The 23,938-nt window shown below is 37.9% G+C and overlaps 1 protein-coding gene across 2 annotated transcripts; it reads right to left on the bottom strand.

Moving 5' to 3' along the window:
• Window positions 1–683: 683 nt before the first annotated feature.
• Window positions 684–15,823, bottom strand: rundc1 (RUN domain containing 1). 2 transcript variants are annotated; one of them, XM_052038496.1, is made up of 6 exons: window positions 15,298–15,823; window positions 13,023–13,078; window positions 10,478–10,636; window positions 8,650–8,848; window positions 7,452–7,562; window positions 684–6,802 (listed from the first exon to the last, which is right to left on the bottom strand). In XM_052038496.1, the coding sequence occupies exons 1-6, from the start codon at window positions 15,818–15,820 to the stop codon at window positions 5,946–5,948; spliced, it is 1,905 nt and encodes a 634-aa protein (XP_051894456.1). In that variant the 5' UTR covers window positions 15,821–15,823; the 3' UTR covers window positions 684–5,945. The 2 variants fall into 2 exon arrangements, with proteins under 2 accessions (XP_051894456.1, XP_051894458.1); XM_052038498.1 differs by lacking the exon at window positions 13,023–13,078 and having other exon boundaries at window positions 685–6,802; window positions 15,298–15,772.
• Between the last annotated feature and the right edge of the window lie 8,115 nt (window positions 15,824–23,938).

Below are 23,938 nucleotides of genomic sequence, written 5' to 3'. Positions count from 1 at the left end.
CAATAAAAATCTACATAAGCAATTAAATGTCAACTGTACAGTTTACATTTTATTTACAAAATGCTGTACGTGACTTCCAAAAGCTGCAGGCAGACCAGTATCCCATGTCTGTGATGTACTGACCAGTTCCTTGATGATAGTGAAAAAAGTAAAAACCCATGCAGAGATCACATGCACAAAAGGAAGCATTTTCTACAGAAATCCTGAACTATTGCAGGGTTGCCATTTGTAGCTACCATTGTTGGATTCCAGGTCAATAAGGGGCACAGATTTACATTAATTGATGGAAATATCAGGAGAGTGGAGGGAAAATGTTTGCACTCTAAGATCTACCAGAGAAGATTGAGACCCAATAGAGGTCTTAATAACAGTGATGACACTGATAGAAGTAGATACCACCACTTGTAGGAGAGTCCAAAACCATGGACAGGAAAAATATAATCATCAATAAACCCAATGAGGAAATAAGCAGTAATTTTATTTTTTCTTGGAACATATGGCTATTTAGGTGAATAACTGGTACATTTAGGAGGAAGTGAGAAATAAATGAGGATTTGTTGAAAGGGTGAAGTAATCTAGTCCCAACTTCTGGAGCAGTGAAATGTCACTAACATAATGGTAATTAAAGTGTAATGAGGAGGAGTATGACATGAATCTGTTTGTGCAATCTGGGACCAGGCAAAGTGTGCCCTTTTATAAAAGACAACCTGCAGTGAACACTGCCATTTGTAAGCCAACTTTACAGTAAATTTTGCCGAAAGATTTTTGGAATTGATTTGCAATGCATTGTAAGTGTGGAGCAACAAAAAAAAGTGCTGGAGAAACTCAGTGCGTCAGGCAGCATCTATGGAGGGAAAGGAACAGTCAACGTTTTGGGTCAACACTTCTTTTCATTTAAAGTGTGGAGAGTATTAAGTGTCAGTCTTCCACCTGACATTTCAAATGAAAGGAAGTATCACGAGATTTGAATTCAGAAGATCTGTATTCAACCAGAGCAAAGTGACACACCTAGTGTCGAATATATTCTTTTGAAATAGAAACAGATTAAACATTGTAATTACAGTAATACAAATTCTGACTACAAGTATTGGGATATTCAGAATTTTATTTGTTACACTTTGATACTTAGAATGTGACATACAACTATAATTCATGCCAGATACACTACTGCATAATTTTACAATAAACCCCAAAATATACATTTACTTTATGTATACATACAATTACATTTCACAGCTTTCACCATCCTGAAATTAATAACCTAGATATGATAATTTCTTTGCTCATATTTAATTAAGTTTATTCAAGTGATACAGCGTGGTCAATTGGTCTCCCTCCATCTTGTTAATCAATATTTTGTGACATGGTGATTTCACAAATAGTTCTATTTTCAAGGAATGCAAGATCAAAACTATCTTCTGGATGAAAATATTACCAAAAGGCCTTTGTAGAAAAATTACCTGTATTGAGCACGTAAGTTAGATTTAAATAAGACAGTGCTGTTCATTTGATATAATTGTCACTTATCCTTTGGTGAGTAAAGAAATGTTATAGATATCTCTTGATGCTATCTCGACGTGTCATGCAGCCAAAATAAGTTTCTAAAGCCAGTACCAGAAAATGAGAGCTGGTAATTATTAACTTTAGGGCTTTCAATTAAAAAAAACAGCAATAATTTTAAAACCTGGGATTTTATGAGGATGATAATCTTCCTCCCATCTGAAGTACAGACCTAAAATGACGTATTGTAACATTACACAATATGGCCTAATAACCCAACCACAGTCTGACACCAAGCCAAATTTGGTTTCCTCTCTCATACCAATCAAAGTGGAACTTGTTTACCATTTAATTACAAATAAAGACTTTATTCCTTTTGGGTTTTTGAAAAGTAACAAGTTTAGTGTAATGCTTAGTTTCAAACCAAAGCAAAATAATGCAGATTTTGGAAAATTTCAATAAAAATCAATGAAGATACTCTGATCAGTCAGCACAAAAGGCTATTGATCATCAATCTGAAACTTTATTAGATGTGATAGATTTTTTTTAGATACTCGGGGATCAGGGGGTGTGGTGATGATCCACAGAAGCAACCATTGTCTAAGTAAATGGCAGAGCAGGCTCAAAGAACTCTTCTGGCCTACTCCCACTTCATGTGTTCTTATCTCCAGGTGCTGCCTGATCTGCTGTATATTTACAGCATTTTCAGTTATTTTGTTCCAAACACAAACTTTACTGATTAAAACTATGGACTGCAACTGAAATTGCTAAATAATGTCAGACCATAAAACTATATGCTGAGGATTTAATGCAAATACAGGATATTTTTCTACCCAAGCAGCATTATAGCATTTGTAATCAACTAGATCAGTTCAAAGTATTTCAGAAATTGACAATCTTTCATTACTGAGCTGGATAACCCCTCAAGGTTCCATTCATCTCTGGAAAGAAGATCTGCATTGTGTATCATCAAAAATGACATCCCAGGCACCCGTCAAACATGAATTGCTGAAGTGTGGTGAACCAGTAACATCAAATCCTTTCAAACATTAAATGAGATGCTCAATTGGTTAATGCGCTTTTGGAGGTGATGACTGGTGGGAAACATTGGTTTGAACACCAGGAATCTTTAACAATAATCTGAACAAGCAGATAGAGGCCTGTTGTTATATCTTAGCAAAAAGGCAGCAATCCTTCAGTGACATCCCTTAAGTATAAGCCTATAAATTGTGTGTCAGAGTAGCAGCAAAAAAAAAATACAGTATAAACAAGGATCAGTGCCAGCACCACTCCATAAAATCCATACATCTAACAAGCCAACCACAGATTAAAATGTAACACAGGTGATTTGAATCTGTCTGCCTCTGACAGTCAGTTGCAAAATAAAAAATGGTCTCAGGACATGAATACAGTAACCTCTTACTTGCAGAATCAGAAGCTTGAACAAAAACCCCATTGTTCCATAATGATACCGCAAACAAATAAAAAAAAATCAAGACGGACCTGAATGGCAACCTGGAGTAACTTCTGATAGAAACAACACCAAGGTTAACTATCTTACTAGTGTTTAAAAAAAAGCAGCAACTATCTGGGGAGTGAATTTCACCATTCCAAGGACATCAATATTGCAAACCTGCTGTTCTACTGTCAGAGGTTGGCGGGGGAGAGGAGGCAAGGAAGGGGTTAAGGGATTGCATAGTGCAGCAGCCACACAGCCAAAGCCAACACATACTTCTGTCAAATGCTGCTGATACTAGCAGGGACACTACTTCTCTAACCAGGTGACAGAAAGCACATCCAACACAGCCAGCAGTAATTGCATGATGTTGTTTTGAAGTGACCACAAATGACTGAAGTTAATAAACACAGTCAGATGGGAAATGCAATAGTAGTGGGAACAACCACCCATGGGCAGTTGAATAAAAGTGAATGAACTGATTCTCATTTCAAGCAATTCATAAGCAACCCAACATCCTAACCATCCAGGTGCAGGCTCCCCATAACTACTGGACTAAAGTAGAATTTGACTCTACATTTAATGCCACACTCTACAAACTTGTTTAAACCTGCTTAAAGATCAACCCAATATCCAAGCGTGAGGATGTCAAATAGCTGGGTGAAGTCTCCCATGGTTTTCAGTGGAAAATAATGCAAAGTATACAACTGATTGATATTTTTATGAAAAAGCTTCTTTTAACCCCAGGGCAAATACACTCGTGAACTAATGAAGTTTGAGAATAAAATCTGGCTTTTGACAGCAGAAGTTAGAAATACTCCTTCGTAACTTGGAGGTGTATCGATTTTGGGGAATAATAAAAAAAATTATCCAGTAATTTGAATTAAGCAATACAAGACAGCACAAGTAGCAATACATTCTAAATTGGTCACCTTTACCTTTAAAAATGCCAAAAGGAATTCTTATCAAACCAACAATGATTGTTGTACCAATGCTGAACAATACACAAAAGGCATCAAATTTGGTTTGATTCTAGAAAACCAGTCCCAGCCTTTCCTTTGCTTAAATCTTTAGCAGAATGAAAATCAAATTGACATATTGATCAAAATATCAACTTTCTACAACACAGATTACACAAATAGATAACATACTTTTCTGTTTTATGAGATAAGAAAATAACAATTTACTGTTTATTGAAGATTTGCTCCCATTTCAAAATGAAGACTGATGTGAAAAATTTTCCAGGCATTGTCATGTTACAAGGAATTTTTGCATTCCTGTGTTCTCGTGTAGTGTGCATTTCAAATGTTTCAAAGGAATGGAATAGTTCTGATCCATATTTTTTTCTTAGCATAACCGAGGACCTTGAAAGTTTCCACACAAGTTAGTAGACCTTTCTCCAAAACCAACCTGGATTCCAAGGACAATTTGCCACAAATTATAGGCTAAACAGAGCAACTGATCCCATTTTCAATGGTATCATGATGAAATGATTAATTACACATTAAGACATATATAGTTTGCAAAATAATTTAGAGAGAAAATGGGATTATTAGACAGAAAGTGACCCAGATGTCAAAATGTTTCATCCAACATGTTAGCTTCAAATACTACATATTGTAATAGTGTTGACCAATAGCACAATATTAACATTAATAACCTCAACAAAAAAGTGAAGCCAGGTGGAAAGTGGATTTCCAAGATTTACCTCATGACCTCCTAGTTGGTCATCATTATGATTTAATTGAATATATTACATCTTAGTATGTATAAACTAGTAAATGATTTGAATTTAAGATAGCTTAGGTAATTATATTTACTTAACTACCTGATCATAACAATCATATAATAGATGTTCTCGATAGCAAGAACAACTAATACTTGAGAAATTAAAGAAAATGTCACACCCTGGATCAAACCCAGGGCACTTACAGTAGTCAGTTACATCACATCATACAATATCCAAACAGTACAAAATTAATATGCAAGACAAAAATACAGAATGATCACTAGGAACACTCGAGACATTAGGTGCACAGTTTGCAGATGCTGTAACACAATGGTATGTGTGGGTTTTAACAGCAATTTCCCATGTAACAAGCTAAAACATTATGCTTAAGGGCAGGTTCTTTGTAATTAAAAAAAAGGGAGATACATTAGAGCAACGTCAGAGCAGTATCAAAAAAATCTTTTCACGGACCTAAAGCTCAGCTACCTGTATGCTGAACCCTGATGTGCAGACTGGGAAATAATTAAATGCAAAAATTAGCCAACAGATCAAGGATGGAGAAAAATATATTTGCCATTAAACTTGATAAAAGCTGTCCCACAAAAATATTTTCTTTAGAACTACAAGATTTTCTAACACAGGGGCTATAGCTTGCAGTCTTTTACCTCTTAGCCAATTTGCAGCAATGGTAACTTGGCTTACATTAATAGTTAGCCAGAGGAATGTCTGCTAAAAAATGATGACAAAGATAATGTGAAAAACTGTGGTCAGCTTTCATCCAGCTGCAAGTATTTTTGTTTAGAAAGTTAGTACAAAAAACATCCACAATCATGCCTTCCAAAATCACGAATTGTCCCTTTTCTAGTAGATCAAATTAAAACTGATTAAGTCTTGCAATAATATATACACTTCACCCAATGTCACATTCCTTGTATTATCCCATTACACTTTGCTGACGACATTATACAGAAGTACATGCTATAATCAATGAGCAATCTGCCATATTTTATAAATGTTTAATTCCCGAGTTTTATAAAAACTTACTTGTCGCTATTTAAATTTGAATTAAAATAGAACTGTAACTGACCACTGGGGAAAAAAATGATCTGATCATTTCCAAACATGCCTCAAACATTCAGTTGAGGTTTTAAATTCATAAAAGAGCAGCATAGTTTAATTTGCAAGAAGTTATAACTATTAAATTAATCTTAAATAGGACAAAATAGAATGCTTTGAATAAAATATACAGATCAGGAAACACTAAAAAGCATCTTTGATATTTTTTAATTGTCGAACAGCAGTGTCAAATGGCAGATTGAAGTGCAGGTTGCTAAGACGACTAAGAATATTGAGTGTGCTCTCAAAACCAGTTGAAGCCATGTAGCTCCATGGCTGGTAGTGATTCCGGATAAGTGTTCCAGATTTACAGATCAGGTTTATCCAGGAAACCAAACGCTGTTCATTCAAAGCCATGCATACTAAGGCCTTAAATTCTGAATCTGCACTGCGCTTGTAGGGGCTATGCTCAGTAAGCACAGTGTGAACTGCAGAGAGTAAACTTTGTTTAGGAGTCACAACACCACTTCCAGTCACTGGCAAGGCAAAAGATTGAGAGAGTTTACGAGCAGGAGACTCTACAAAGGCTCTGCCATTTCTAGTATTGTAGTATTTCACAAAAAGTTGCCAAGGATGTATCGTTTGCGGAGCTGCTGTGAATGAGGGAAGGAGACATGCAATCGGAGCTAGAACCAAACTCATTCCTTGAGAAGAAGCATACAAACCATGGCTCATCAGATCTCTGAGAGAGATTGCCAACTCCTTTCGAACAGCAGTTGTAAGCTCATTTTTCCTACAAAGATAAAGGTCACGGCTGCTAATCACATGCTCTTCCGATTGATGACTTAATGCCAGCTGCTTTACTTTATCCACAGCTCCTTCTAGTTTCTGTAGCAGTGGACTGTAGTCCTTGTTAGCTTCATCGGGCTGCCACAATCCACGTGGGATCTGACCAGTTGCACACCCAAACTGACTAACAGCAAATATCTGCAGTACTGCCAGTGCTCTGCGCATAAGGCTTAGCCCAGTTGCCCTCATTTTTCTTGCCATTTCTGGATCCACTGCAAAACAACAGAAAAGTCAATCTTTTAAAAAGAAACAAAAGTAGCTCTGAAGTAGTTCCTGGATGATATATTGCATGTAATCCTACTCATGTCAAATCATTGTCCTTCAAAATTGATTGCTTCTTAAATCCAATGACAATCACAAATAGTTGTTGGAGTAAAGAACTTTTGGGCTACATGAGTTTCCCAAAGGTGATTCTGCAAATGTGAAAATTTGCATTGGACTTAAAATGTTTTTCATAAATATCATATTTCAAAAGTCAGGTTAAACACGAAACGATTGCTTTAACCCATAAGAACATTGGGGAAGGAAAAATAATAACACAGGAGCATTATTACAGAGTCAGATGACATCTCTTTTAGTCATATAGTATTTTAAAAATAGTAAAACTGAATCATAGTTGAATGGTGTTGATTTTTCTTCACAATACCAAAGTCAATAATTGATACCTTGAATAAGCTGTCTTGATTATAATCAGGATAACTTTCTCCAAGTATATTGTTAGCCATTTTGGAACATCTATGTAATCTCCTACTGAGTGGTAAAACTCTGTGGTATAATAGTGATGAGAAGAGTTTGTCTGGAGTATCACAAGACCCCATAAATCCAGAACAGAGACAATGCTTTAGAGAAGTTGGACCTCACCGTTATGGCTTCCACTTGATAATTTTGCACTTGATGCTTTGGAACCACTTGCTCCATGCACAGGACACGTACACCTCCCATTCTCAATTTGGGGTGGACTGCCAACTTCACCTGCGTAATGAGCATGGGTAAAGACCATGATAAATTGATAAAATTCTTTGGCAGTGAATGAAGTGAACGTCACTGAAATTTTCAAAGCTTTTGTTATTTCTTTTACTTGGGGGGGGGGGGGGAAAGAGCTAAGATTCAATTCCAGTTTAATTGAATTTCATTTCAATTTAAGATTTCAACACAGCAAACTGATATCTCAAGAGGGCTCATGTTGATTTACCATTAGAAACAAAATTACATGCAAAGTACTTATGGCCTTTGAGACTCCAATAAAACGACCCGGTAGGTGGCATTGATGCAATCTGATAACGTAGGATGGACAACCTCAAGCTCACCTCTTACAATATTTAAAGTGGTACTGAAATAGAATGGGAGCATCTGAAACAACTAACAAAATCTGTCTAACTATGGCAGTTTGGATTCTCTTTACCATTGCTTACAAATGCAGTGTGTAAAATATCTCCCCCATATTCCTTACTGGCACCCAAAATTTTTGTTATCTGCTTTATTATTCAGAAAAAGGAGAAAAATAAAAGTGTAATATTTAATATCAGCAAATGTATATTTTTGATAAAATAATTTTTTAACCGTTTATTGGTTTTAGGTGTATACCTATTTTAGGTGTACACCATAAAAATGTCTGATTATAGGAAAATTATTTTCATAATTACTTCTCATCCACCTAAGCTACACTGTGGATCAGCTGGCAAACAATTTGCTGCCAGTCATTTCGCAAAACATGTACAGGAATAGTTCAACGTAACCTGTAATAAGATGTCTACTCTCCCCTGAGCCAATCCACCAAAAACCATTCTACAAAAAAAACACTTTGCCAGTACATCTTGATCCACCAAGTGCATGTAGCAAAATAAATAAGTAAAGCCACGCAAATGCAGGACAATTCATAGATACTCAGCTATTTTTGTTCTAAAAAGCCATTATTCAAGCAAAGGGGAACAATTTGCTCTACTTCATAAGAGCATAAAAATACAGAATTTATTGAACTAAACGTTGAAACGTATAGAATTCACACTTCAACTGCAATTGATTTTAAGATCAAGGAGTGTGGCTCAATAGTTACACGCACCCTGGAGAAAATTGATGAACATTTCAAGGTCATTAATCTGTGTTTTAAGCTGGTCCACCAGCTGTTCTTTCACTCTTGCTGGATTCACTATTTGAGCAATTGCTGCATCGACACGATGTCGGAGTTCATCTGGCGACAAATTGCTAAAATCTTCATTTAGGTTCACATCTAGCTTCTTAATCAATTCATCTATGATCACCTAAAAATAAAAAGACAAAACAATACAGGATTTCTTCCACAACAACCTTTAGGCTCCATGTACAATTGCCACATGAGCATACTTGTCCCTGCAAGTTTTACTTCCATACAAGGGAGCGCGCAGAATTTCGGCAGCTATTCCTGTACAATATTAAGGGCATGCTGCATATCAAAGGTATCATCCTTTGAGATATTAGAATAATGCCTCAGCTGTCTTTCATAAAAATATAAAAGGTCCCATAGCTTAAAGAGCAAGAATTTATTTGGTGCTCTGGGAAAATATAACCCTCAAAACACTTATTAAACAGACAATCTAGCCATTTATTTCATTGCTATTTCAGAGAATTTGTTCTGTACTAATAGCTTGACTGCACTTCCTACATTAAAAGTACTTCCTTGACTGTAGCCACAGTTGCAATGTGTTGTGGAATCCTCCTTCTTTGACAATCCTTTGGGATCAAGGAAAATTTGCTTCCTTTCCGGTTTTGTGCGTTCTGAAGTGACTGATGAGGCTAACGTGGAAATGACAGATGGGGCAGAGGTGCCTGACAGGGCAATCAGGTGGGTATTTTGTGTAGTGGTGCACTTCTTCTGCTATTTACACAGGGGTTCCATCTATTATCAACGCATGGACTAGAATAACAATACCATCTGATTGCTTCTTCTCCACTTTGAACGGATGTAGGCCAGAGATTCCCAGGAGTCACTGGGTATGTTGTGTTTCTTCAAGGTTGCTTTGAGCATATCCTTGAACATTTCTATCTATCCAATTGTTTCTCTTCCCAAGACAGAGCTCAGAATAAAAGGGTCTACTGCACCAGTCTGGTGCTGGACAGGCATACAACGTGGCGGCCCAATGAAGCAGATTAAGGTAACTAGAGTCTCCATTTTGGGGATGTTGGCCTAGGAGAGGAAGACTTACATTAGTTTGTTTGTCCTTCCAATGAATCTGAAGGATTTTGCACAGACAACATTGGTGGTCTTTTTCCAGTGCCTTGCAGGTAGTACTGGCCTGACTTATTTGGGACTCCAGACCTTGAGTGACATGGAAGATTCCTAATCATCCTCTGAGAAGGCCTAGCACACCTCACAGTTGTACCAAAACACTATGTGGTTCAAAAAGACAGCGCACCACTACCACCTCAGGGCAATTGAAGATGGGCAATGAATGTTGGTTGCTTGCAATTCTCAGGTTCCATATATAATAAAAAGCAAAGGAAAAAAAAAACTCCAACCAGCATGCTCCCACATTTAGTTGGTTTATGGTTGATCTTTCCTTCAACTCCCATATAGCTCCTCAATTCCATTTCGCTTAATACCCTTGCTAACAAAAAAAAATTTCAATTGACATACTCCCCAATAGCATTCCAGGGAGATGATTCTTTTGACTCACTGAAAGGCCTAAATGATTAACTCTGTTTCTCGCTTCATCAAACTCAGTATTATTGTTTTTTTTTTAAATTTTATTCATGAGATGTGTTGAAGCTCAGGTGACTTCAAGTCTAATTTTGTTTTGAGGATGCCAGGAGGATTGGCCAATTACACCTCTAAATGAAATTGATCACAGATGAAATGAGGTAATGTCCAAGGTACACCTTGATAATCAATAGCACATAGTTATAAGCCTCACCCGCTGGCGCTCTAGGACAATTGACTGTGGGAGGGATTCATAGTTGCCCTCTTGATAGGCAAATGTCTCCAAGTCATCCAACTGTGTCTTCAGTTGTATAATCAGTTCCCTCTGTTTCTGTCGTTGGGCTTCGAGTCTTTCAAGTTTCTCCCTTTCACTCTGAGAAACAAACATTAAAAAAAACAATTTCCCATTTCCAGTTTTTATTTAAAATGTCCTTAAGAAAAAATACACATAATATTTACAGTCTGGCCCATGTCCAAAACTGTTCAGGACCATATATTTACATTCAAAAAACAAATACATAACACAAAACAAACTCAGAAAGCCTGAAAAGCAACACTGAATTAAATGAGGTTGGAAAAGGCTGAGTGATAATTAAAAACTGTACATGCAGCCAAATAAATGCAAATTATTGGACTTGGATAAAGCAATCAAAGTAATAGCAAGATTATCAGCTGAACCAAATGATTTATGATAATTTTGTTGCTCTTAATCCTTTCAATTTTGAATATTCAAATAACTTTAAAAAGATCAATATAATTTTAGGTAAATAGTTTAAGTACAACTTTGAAATTTATAAGTAATCAATTGTAAAATAAGTTAGAAATAATGAATGACAGCACAAAAATCTATTACTCACAGCACAATGTGTCCAAACTAGTATTCCTTTAGTACCATGCAGATGCCCTATTTGTGCCAAAGTGGTTGTTTCTATCCTACCTCCACACTGGCACTCTTCTGTTCTTGCCATCTCATTGCTCACTGGCACTTTTCCATGTACTTAATTACTTCCTCCTTTATCTATGAATGTACCTATGTTCGAATTGCTGTCACCAGCCCTCTTGCTCTTCTGTCTCCACTGATATGGGCATTTGAACACCAACTGACCTCAATGATGGCTGCAATCATCACTAAGTTATTTTCTGTTACTACACAGCACAAGATCCATTTGCATTCCTGGGCACTGCCTGCCGAGACCCAACTTGAACATTTGCTGGATGAACAAATCAGGAGCATACCCCTATCCCACAACCACCAAAAATGGCTCAGCCTATAGCACAGCATTTTCTGCCACCGTAGCTTCAAGTCCAGACTGCATCATCTGCACAGAGGCACTAATACCCTAAGAGAGGTGTGGTTTAAAAAGTGCAGAGAGAGGGAGGGAGGCAAGAATAAAATGGGAAGGGCTGTGATGGGATGGAATGCAGGAGAGATTAACTGACAAAAAGAAGTGATGACTCAAGGCAAAATAAGGTATTAATTGGGCAGGTACAAAAACGAGAGTGGTCCACATGAAATGTTGGCAGAAGTTGAGCTAGTAACTGAAATAACCAGAGGGAAATGTTTGTATAGGATGCCTTCTGCTCCATGAATTGCATTTTCTTAATCTGCATGAAAGCTTTGAACTGATTTTAATATTTTGGGTTTTGTTGGAAGCAGTATTTTTAAGGAATAACCTAACTTCTCTTCAGGATTCCATTATTCTTGGATGACTCTCAATGCTTCATTGAGCTACAAAATTCATGTGGTTGGAGAGTGTGTGGGGGGTTTCCCCTTCCCATTGCTGCAACAAATCAAGTGGTTGGGCAGGCTAGGACTTTATTCTTTGCAGCGCAGGAGACTGAGGGATACACTTTTAAAGGTGCATAAAATCATGAGCACCATAGATAGGGTGAATGCACACAGTCTTTTACCCACTGAAAGGTAATCAAGAACTAGAGAGCTTAAGGTGAGAGGGAATAGATTAAAACAAAACCTGAGAGGCAACAACTTCATACGGAGTGTGTGTGTATATATGGAACGAGCTGCCCGAGGAACTAGTTGAGGCAGGTACAATAATAACATTTAGAAGACATTTGGACAGGTACATGGATAGGAGAGGTTCAGAGGGATATGGGTCAAATGGTACTAGCTTAGATGGGCATGAACAAGTTGGGCTGAAGGGTCTGTTTCTGTGCTCTGATACTCTATGACTACAATAATATGCTGCCTTAGTATCATTCACCTGCAGCCCCTAACTCAATACAATAACCAATCTTGCTGTGTTTCACCTTGCATTTTGAGAGAACAAAGTGTACCATTTTTACATTCTCACGTAACGTGCAAGATTTATTTCAAACAGAAATTTATTCTGAAAATAAGTCTCTAAATGATAGAAGGTAATGAAGGACTGGGGGAAAATAAAAAATACATTAACAAAAAGGTAAATTTTTTTGAGAAGTAAAATCAGGTATAGGTTGAAGGGTCATTGAGCAAGGGCAATGAAATATGCATACAGCTTTAGCTTCAAAGCATACAAGGACGATGTACAAATTATACATTTTTATAATTTGAGCTATGCATAACGTATTGCCTAATGCTCTTGAATCAAAGTTCAATTATGTCATTTTTGCATTAATTTTCCATTTTACTGAGTTAATTCACATTAATCAATTCATACGACTGCAACAAATGATGTACTTTTCCTTTTACAATTTTGTCTGCTATGATTATTCTTTGGGACTGCTGCCGATTTAGTTTATAAACGTATTGCATCTCAGACCTGCAGTACTTGTTTTTCTTTGATCCAAAGGTCTTTGTAATTTATACCTCCTGGAACTGACATAAAAAGTCATATACCATTAAAATTATAATGCAGTGCAATTCTGTGAAAAATCAAATATCAAAAATAATGACTATTAAGAAACATTTTTTAATAATGAAAATTCCACAGATTTATCCATTTTGAGTTTACTATCCAGGTATCAACCACAATCCTAGCCTTCATATGTATTACAACACATCTGCTTTGATTGTAATATATTGAGGCAAATGCTGAGTTACAGAAAGCCAATTAAAGGAAATGAAAGTGAAATGTCTCATCACTACGGTTTGAGTTGGGAATAAAGGGGGCAACATATCAAGCAAATGTTAAAACTTAGCAGAATTTTTGCTAAAACGTTCAAATGAATGGTAGACATTTAAAATAGTCAGAATTTGCCTTTACCCTTCATGGATGAAAATTGACTGGTATGCTTTTCCAGCCTTTTTATTTCTCTCCATTTTCTGCAGAGTAGGATTTTGTTTCAAACATCTGAACATTTTAATGCAATTTTAATTTACATGTCACAAATATATTCAAAATACACATCTCTTTTCTTACTCCCAATTAGCTTAAAACATTAAATCTGATCTAGTTAATTATCTACATTCTAAGCATTCACATCTTAATCGTTCCTTTGAGAATTATAATCAGTGGATCAGTAATGTGTTTTGAAGGAAATATTACTCGGATAGAAGGCTGCATGTCATAAGATATAATGGCTTTACCACTGTCTTAAATTTCTGCATTTGTTTTCAAAAAGGAGTTTGCCAACTCTGGAAGTATCCAATTACTTTGTACAAACATTCAATATTTCAAAAGAATCTTCTGTTTTATACTTGAGATTATATTCAGAATGATAAACTATGGAATATGTATAATGCATTGTGAGGTATAACTTTGTACCATTGCTTAAACTTGCAGATAAGCTGCAAAAACAGCAATATTTGTAAAAATTGCTAATGGTAATCTTTGTTAGTACTGGGATACTAAATGTATCCATAATTAAGGCCTACAATTTCACATGTGAAACATTCAGGATCTTAACAGGTTCATCAACAATAACTATTAATCACAGGCAATGAGTTTCACTATATGAAAAGTTGCCTGTGTGACAGAAGTAACTAAATTCGTAACTTTTGTTAGCAGAGTCACTTGCCAGGCTTGTTTTTGGGGAACCAATGGAGAAAAATAATAGGAAAATAGAAACACAAGTATGCTTTTGATTTTCAACTCTGATTTCATAGAATCCACAGAACTATAAATGGTCATATAAATTATAGTGACAATTCCAAGCTATTGGAATTGTGACAAATGATATAGATCTAGCTAAGTGCCACAAAATAACTATGCTGCAATATCTATCAAGTAAAAGTTAGGGGAAAACTTTGATACAACACAAGATTCTTCAACACAATGAAAATATCTACTTATCCAGTTTCATACTTAATGCAAGATGCAGTGATAGGTAATATTAAACAATTGGTGACAGGACAAAGAATAGGTATGAACTACAAAAATTTATACAGGGGCATTCTGGTAGATGCAACCCATATCTTATGCCAGGTAAAACTTGAGTGTCTGGATGTCCAAGACTCAATCTACTATGATTGGTACACATTGGTTAAAATCTCAATTGTGTCATCAAACGTGGGTGATTTTAAAAAAATGAACAGTATATTTTTGTTACAGTAACTCTGCAATTCAGAACATGCAGTTATACATGGTTTTGGGAATTGTCATTTGCCTTCCAAGTTAAACTATCATTGTTTACCAAAAAACATAGGTGGAGCCTTCATAACAGTAAGTCAAAAGGAATGTGCAGGGAAGACAGGAGATGGATTTCAGCACCTCAGATTTGTAATGCATCTTGTGCATCTAACTCGTTGTGAATTGAGTAGATAATACCCAACGTTCATTAATTTTGAGGCCGATGTCCCACGTCATAGGAAAGAAAAGTTTGTCGGGAAGCTGTAGGTTTGAACTTCTCAAATTCGAAGTCGAGTGTATTGTCATATACACAAGTACATGCATGTACAGGTGCAATGAAAAACTTACTTGTAGCAGCATCAGAGACACGACATTCGCAAGAAAAACAAACAATTTTTACAAGAAAGAACACAATTCGCGTCCTAAAAGTTGTTGGGCATTTACGTTAAAAATGATTCATGCACGTTGGGCCATGGCTTTAAGCAAGGACTGTGCCGTGAAGCAGATGTTGCGGGAAGGTCCTTACCGCACTGTCCAGCTGTTGTCCATCCAGTGCCCGGGTAGCGAAGGGCTGCGGGCAGCCCTTGAAGGCGAACTCCTCCAGCTCCTTCAGCAGCCGCTCCTTTTCGTCGCTCTGCGCATTGACGATCTGCTTGAGGCGGAACTGCACCTGGGCGAAGTGCGAGGTGAGTGCGAGCAGCGAGGTGTTCAGCAGCTCCTGCTCGCCCTCCAGCCGCTGCATCTTCTCCGCCATCACCGTCACCGCCGCACCGCCCACCAGGCCCGCTCCGGCCACGCCGCCCTCCTCCTCCTCCTCGGGGCTCGCCACAGCCCCCACCGGGGCCCACCTCTCCCCGGCCACCCTCTCCGAATCTGACAGGGATACGTCGTCCATCCTTCACCGTCACCGTCACCGTCACCGTCGCCACTTCGCAGCTCCTTCCAGGGTCACTCCGCCGGCCAACCGTCCGCCATTTTGCGTCGACTTCCGTCTGGCACGACGTCACAATGACGTCAGTCAACAGCTTCAACTGGCCTTTGCTGGTCATTAGGTAAACCCAGGTTAGTGAGACACTTCTTCTTACCTCAAAAATAAATGTCTTTTTTTTGAAGCATCATCTTTATTTGCTGTACCTGGAACTCAGTTTGATCACTCCTTGGGTGATTCCAGCAAGAAAACTGCATTTATGTGGCACCTCTGGTGCAACAAACAAAATTTGGTTCTGATCCACTCCAGGTGATGATAGGAGAGGCAATGGAAAACTTGGTCAAAGAAGTAGCTTCCTGCATTGTGCTAGAGGAGAAAGAGTGAATTGTGGACAGATTCTGGAAACTTAGGCCTCGACAATGGTGGAATGAAGGAAACTGCAGTTATGCAAATGCAAATGCCCAGAATTGGAGGAGTGCCAATGTTTTGGAGGATTACAATACTAATATGTTGCTGGACCAGGAGCCAATTTAGGCCATCGAGAGTATGGATGAAGGGTGAACAGAATTTACTGCAAATAAGGAAATGGGTAGAGTCATAGAGTACTACAGCACAGAAACAGGCCCTCTGGCCCATCTAGTCCATGCTGTGCTGATCTTCTGCTCTGCACCTGGACCATATCCCTCCAAACGCCTCCCGTCCATATAGCTATCCAAACATCTCTTAAAGGTTACAATTAAACCTGCATCTACCACTTGCGCTAGCAGCTCGTTCCACACTCGCACCACCCTCTGAGTGAAGAAATTCCCCCTCAGATTCCCCTTATATATTTCATCGTTCACCCTAAACCTATGTCCTCTAGTTCTAATCTCACCCAACCTTAGGGGAAAAAGCCTGTATGCATTCACCCTATCCATACCTCTCATAATTTTGTATACCTCCATAAGATCTCCCCTCATTTTCACCTTTCCCTATAACTCAGGTCCCGGCAACATCCTTGTAAATTTTCTCTGCACTCTTTCAAACTTATTGATATGTTCCCTGTAGGCAGGTGACCAGAACTGCACACGATACTCCAAATTCGGCCTCACCAATGTCTTGTACAACTTCAACATAACATCCCAACTCCTGTACTCAGTGCCCTGATATATGAAGGCCAAAGTGCCAAAAGCTCTCTTTATGACCCTATCTACCTGTGATGCCACTTTCAAGGAATTATGGATCTGTATTCCCAGGTCTCTTTGTTCTACCGCACACCTCAGAGCCCTACCATTCACTGTATAAGTCTTACCCTGGTTTGTCCTCCCAAAGCGCAACACTTCACACTTGTCTGCATTAAATTCCATCAGCCATTTTTCAGCCCATTTCATAGCTGGTCAAGATCATGCTGCAAGCTTTGATAGCCTTTCTCGCTATCCATCTTTGTGTCATCTGTATCTGTCACTCAGGTAGCAGATTTTTTGGTGAGTTAAAGATAACAAAGATTAGAAGTCAGCTTGGAGACTTTTCAAATGGTTAAAACTAACAAATGCCAAAATATGGATGATATTTTCAGCACCAGATAAGGTGAAGAAGAACATAAGAAAATAAGACAAGGAGAAGATCACACTGGCCCCTCAAGCCTGCCTGCCATTCAATATGATCATGGCTGATCTGCCCCAGGTTTCATCTCCTCTTCTGTGCCAATTTCCAATTATCCTGATCTTTCAAAAATATATTGACTTCCTTTTTAAATACCCTCACTGATTTAGCCTGCGCAACCCTCGGTAGAGAATTTCAGAGATTCACCACCCTCTGAGAGAAGAAATTGGTAAATTGGTTTATTATTGTCACATGTAGCAAGTTACAGTGAAAAACTTTGTTTTGCATGCTATCCATACAGATCATTGTGGTAATATAGGGGAAAACAATAACAGAATGCAGGATAAATCTTTACAGTTACAGAGAAAGTGCAGAACAGGCAGACAATAAGTTGCAAGGCCATAATGAGGTATATTGTGAGGTCAAGAGTCCATCTTATCATACTAAGGGACCATTCAGTAGTCTTATAATAATGGGATAGAAGCTGTTCTTGAGCCTGGTGATACGTGTTTTCAAGCTTTTGTATCTTCTGCCTGATGGGATGGGGGAGAAGAGAGAATGTCTGGGGTGTCCAGAAATTCCTACACACCTCAGTTTTAAATGATCACGCCCCACCCTCAATCTTGTAACTAGATTAGAGATTTTCCACTAGTGGAAGCATCTTAACATTTATCCTGCCCTACCCCCTCAGGATCTTATATATTTTAATAAGATAATCCCTCATTCTTCTAAACTCCAAAGAATATAGATCTAATTTCTTTAGCTTGTGGTGATGGGTCAACCCTCTCATCTCAGGATTTAGCCTAGTGAGCCTCTTTTGAACTACCTCCAGTACCGGTACATCTTTTTTTACATAAGGGAACCAAATCTGTGTACCCTACTCCAGGAGTGGCCCCACCAGAATCTGTACAATTGTAAGAATATTTCCCTATTTCTAAACTCTGAACCTTTTGCATTAAAGGCCAGTATGCCATTTGCCTTCGTCACCACTTGCTGTATCTGCCTTGCTAACCCTTTGCAGTTTGTGCACAATGACACCTAGATCCCTTTACTCATCTGCAGTCTTTCTCCATGTAGATAATAGAATCTTAATCTTTATTAAGATTCCTCTTACAAAAGTGCATGACCTCACAATTTCCCACATTACACTCTATTTGCCAAGTTTTCACCCACTCAGATGTCCCCATTGCAACAAGCCCTCCCACCTATTTTTGTGTCATTTGCAAACTTGGATAACTTACACTCTACTCCCTCTTCCAGGTCAGAGATCATTGAAGGCCAAGAACTGACCCTTGGAGGACTCTACTAGTTACTTTCTACCAGCCTGAAAAGGACCCATTTATTCTGACTCTGTCATTTATATGATAACTAATTTCCAATGCTAACACACTTCACCCCACCCCCAATACCATGAGCTCTTATATTGTGCACTAGCCTTTTATGTAGCATTTCGTAAAATGCTTTTTGAAAATCCAAATACACTACATCTACAGGTTCCCTTTTATTAACTCTGCTTGTTACATCCTAGAAGAGCACAAACAAATTTGTCGAACGTGATTTACCTTTCATAAAATCATGTTGACATGGTTCATTGCATTAAGCTTTTCTAAATTACTAGCTATTTTCTCCTTGATTATAGACTCTAGCATTTTACCATAACAGATGTTAAGTCAACAGGCTTATAGTTACCAATGTTTTGCTTCCTCCCTTCGTGAACAATGAAGTTAGATTTGCAGTTTTCCAATCTGTCAGTATATTGCTGGATCTATGAGCTTTGGAAAACTTTGACAATGGCTCCACTCTCTCTACAACTGCTTCCTTTAAAACCTTGGATGCAGGTCACGGGATCTAGTGATCATTAGTTTTCCAATAAATTGTCTCTCATAATAGTGATTGTTACAAGTTCTTCAATTAATTTGAAACAGGAACATCAGATATCTTTGGGATATTTGCAGTGTCCTCGACTGTGAAGGCTGTTGCAAAGTATTGACCTTCTGCTATTTCCTTGTTTTCTGTAATTAATTCCCAGTCTTGCTCTCCAGGGGTCCCACACTTTAATTTTTTCTTGATTTATTAAACTTCTCACCACTAGAACTCTCATGTCTAGTCAGTTTAAAGCCCTTTCTTCAATCGATTTGACAGGATATTGGTCCCAGCACAGTTTAGAAGAAGCCCATTCCAAAGGAACAGCTCCCTCCTTCCCCAATATTGGTGCCAGTGTCCCATGAATCTAAACTCATTTCTCTCACACCAATCCTTGGGCCACGTGTTCACAGGAACAGCTTCTTCCCCTTCGCCATCAGATTTCTGAACGGTCCATGAACCCATGAACACTACCTCATTATTCCTCTTTTGCACTATTTATTTATTTTTGTTACTTATAGTAAATTTTATGTCTTGCACTGTACTGCTGCTGCAAAACAACCTGGAGGCAGAGTGATCAATGTTACAGCAAGAGGTAGTAGACAGACTTGGAGATGAAGAGGACGTGAGGTGAGATCATATTCAAACAGGTTGTGAACAGCCCAGTTAAACCTCAGGGAGAGGAGTGCAGTTGTGTTTGAATCAGATTTTGCATCAGAGAATGAGGATAATGGCTTTTGGCTTCCAACATTTAACAGAGGGAAACGTGCGTATCCTGTACTGGATTTTGGAAAGCAGCATGACAAATCAGAGATCTTGGAATTGTTGAACAAGGTGATGATGATGTAAATTTTTGTAGCACCTGTGCCTTTTGGGAACCTGGTAAGGTCTATTCAGATCTTATGGACAATGACCATCTACTCCTAATTTAAAATTAATCTCCTGGGTTTACCTTTTACATATTATTACAAAATTACCCACCTCTATATTATAAGATATCCTTAGCCCCATTTAAAATATTTATTTATATCTGAGACCTTTAATATTATAAATCATCTTTGTAGTTTTTTTCAAAAAACCTCCAGAGGGAGTAGTATGATGTCAGGGGAAAGTAAGTTTCTTTAAGGTTTATGATGCAATTGCCACACATCCCCACACCTTTTCCTATCACAAGACTCTATGATTGCAGGAAAGCAACAACCATGAGCTAATCTTCTTGTTACACTATCAATTAACAGTGAGATCCCTCGATAGTAATCAGGAATGGAAACATATCAATTTTGTTTATCTTTCATGTGCCCAGGGATTTAGAGCCCAAATGTCGTACTATCTGCCCTCATCATAGACCAGGCATCAAGAAGAACCATTTGCTTGCACTTTTTCTTGAAAGACAAACACTTTAACAAATAAGTATGTCTAAAATATATTCCCTATTGTAATGTAAACAAAAATAGCAGCCAATTTGCTCACATCCTACATGGCAATGAAAAGACAATTTATTTTGGTCATATTTGAAAGGTAAATACTGGTCAGGATACCAGAGAGAACTTCCCTGGCCTTAGCTGATATAGTTGTATCTTTTACATCTATCCAAAATGGCAAACAGAACTTCAATATAACTTCTCATGTAAGGCATGGCAGTTTTGATAATGCACCAATCGATAAATCAATCAGTCAGTACCACTCTTGAATGTTAACCAAGATGTTGTACTGGAGTGGGACTTAAAACCACAACCTTCCAACTTGAATGAGAACGTTACCATTGAGCCATTTGTGGCTTTGACTGTATTTCTGGATGTGATAGATTGCATAAGTTTTTATTGGTTTTGTAACACCTAGTAAGTGTAATTCAGATTGTGAAAGTCAAAGTAGGTATTTTTTAAAAAATAAGACCTACAAATTATTTCCAGCACTGTTCATGTGATGGAAAATCTGCTGGACTGAAATTGGTTGAACTTGCTTCCTAATGCAATGTGATTCATTCTACAAAACATTGCATATGCAAGAAACAAGCACCTGGAGGTTGATTGGTGCCTATAAAGATGCAATTGGCTCACACTTGGCCAAATAACCTTCCATTCAAGAACCCATCACTGGAATAGTCAGTAACGTCGTATGCTACTAAATAGGCCTTATGTATTCAAGATCTTTTCTTCACCCGCTCCATCAGTGCAAAGCATTCAAAAATACAATAATTCTAGGACCAGGGTGAGGGAGTCCAAAATCATTGGGATAGGACTGGTGGTGGAAAAAGTGCTAGTTATGAAGTAGTCTTGGCAATGGGAAGGTAACCTTGATAATAAGGTTAGGGGTTTAGGATTAGTCATCAGGAGTTGGAGTGTTGAGGCAATAGAGTAGGGGGCAGAAAGTGCAAGGATCATAGATTAGAAGAGACCTAAAGATTAGCAAAACTGTGTGATTTCACATGGGCCTGAGTAGTTTTCATCTGAAGTTTGTAATCTATTATGCTTTTATTAGAGTCATAGAATCATATGCGCACCATGTCATTGCCAGCCATCAAGTACCTATCTATTACTAATCCCATTTTCCAACCCTCAATCTGCCGTTTTCAATGTCATACACCTTACCTTAAATTTACGCCCACTAGCTATAAACACCGCAGCTGAGGGGAAATATTTTTCACGATCTACACCTCTCATAATTATGTAAACCTCAGTCAGATTATGCCCCCATCCCCCACCTTCCCTGTCCACCAAACCCAGCCTCTCCAGGCTCTCCCCATTAGCCAAAATGCTTCATCCCATGCAACATCCTGGTGAATTTGCTGTGCACTTTCTCCAGTGAAATCACAGACTTTATAGAACATAGCACATCGTACTCCAGCTGTGGCATAACTGATGTAATACATAGGTGTGCCCACTCTTACATTCTATGCCCTAACTAATGAAGAATTATCCTATATGTCTTGGACATGCACACTAAGATCTCTCTGTTACTTTATACCTCCTAGAATCCAACCCATTGTCTGTATTCTAGCTTTAGTCCAGATGAAGGGTCTCAACCCAAAATGTCAACTGTTCATAGATGCTGCCTGACCCACTGAGTTCCTCCAGCACTTTTTGTGTTAGTCTTATCAGTGTTTCCAAAATAAATCACCTCACATTTTTCAGGATTAAGTTACATCTGCCATCTCTCTGACCATCTCATCAATTCATTGTTCATCTTCTTGCAGAGCTTGCTGAATTTCTGGAATTCTCTGTCCCAGAGAGTATGGAGGCCAGCTCATTAATATTTAATGTGGAGGTAGATACATTATTTGAAAGACTGGGGAATTGAAAGTTCTGAGTATCTGACACAGAGGAGGAGCTGAGGCCTGGGGTAGATCAGCCATGATCATATTGAATGGCAGGGCAGGTACGAAGGGCCAGGTGATCTACTCCTACTTGTGTTCCTGTCATTTATCTGCTCTGATAATGACTAATTTACAAGCCCTTGCCCTGGATACTGCAAAAGGAACCTCACCCATGTGTGCAAACAAACCAAAAACTGCAGGTTACAGAACATAATCAGGTACTGACTCACACAGGTAAATCAGTGTTCTGCATACTCTATAATAAACTGCTCAGTTAGAACCAGTGAAATGTGTTTAAATTAAATAAGATGCATTACCATTTTCATTCCATTCTTTAACTGAAAACTCTCAAAGCCCAGTGGCAGGAATGCTTAACTAAAAGTATTTTTTTTAAAACAAGGAAGATCCACATCTTTAAAAGCTTCAAACAGTCGTGAAAAAAAGACTGTCAATTAATACAACATACCCCAGAAGTTATTTTGAATAAAATATTAAAAGGTATCTTTTAAAATATTATTTGTTTTAAAAGCTTTTTTATATACAATAGAACTGTTGCAAGGCAGTGCTCAGAAACACCAGCTCATTTTAAACTATTTCGTCGTGCAACTTTGTCTACGATTAACGTCAAAGGGAAACAAAAAGATTTTTTCTGGCCTCTGGGTCCAGACACAAACTGAATTGATTGGTTTTGACAGTTTTCGATTTTCAACTAATGGGATAGGTTCAGTTAGCACTCGCCAATCCCAATGAAAAGGCTGTTTTTTTAAAACTTAAGAATGGTGGAAGAGCTGACAGTGGATTGTTTACAAAAATTAATCAGATAAATTACAGGCAGGAAAATATTCATTTTTAAAGTGCTTTATCATATGAATAAAATTGTGATAAGTGGTTGAAAAAATGGCTTCTCAACCAGCAGTGCTGTCTGCTGTTATAACAACTCAAAGTACTGCTTTGGACATTTTATTAAATATTCTTTTGTGAAAAATATCGAAACGTCTTCATAATATATATTCATAGGTTCAATTTTAAAATAAAGTTGGGCTAAAATGACGCCTTAGAACAATATATGTACAATGGTTTTTAAAAAAACGAACCGTTGGAAACTTATGGGCACAGTGAATGAATCATCCTTGTTATGTGAGAGCCTGTTCCGTATTTTTTTTAACTCCGTATACGCGTGTTGAAGTTTTAGTCTTGTGTGTTGATTTGGAACCGCCCTACTGTCTATTTCATTAACCTCCCCGTTATGCCTTATTAAAAAAATAATATTTTTTAATCAACGAAGTATTGAACTTTTAATTTTGAAAGCCAGGAGAAAAAGCAAGGCTATTCCTGCTGACGAACGTTTTATTTTAGCCACTGTTCGGACTCTTCTTACCTGCCTTATTACTTGAATATTATCTAACTTCACAGATAGCTATCTAATCTGCTATCGGACAGCCGTCTTTCTTTAATTTAAGAACAATACTATCCCGGAGTGTT

Source organism: Pristis pectinata, chromosome 25, assembly GCF_009764475.1.
Source record: "Pristis pectinata isolate sPriPec2 chromosome 25, sPriPec2.1.pri, whole genome shotgun sequence".
NCBI classification, from domain to species: domain Eukaryota; kingdom Metazoa; phylum Chordata; class Chondrichthyes; order Rhinopristiformes; family Pristidae; genus Pristis; species Pristis pectinata.
The sequence above is the reverse complement of the archived record's forward strand: the minus strand, read 5'-3'. Positions and strand labels throughout refer to the sequence as shown.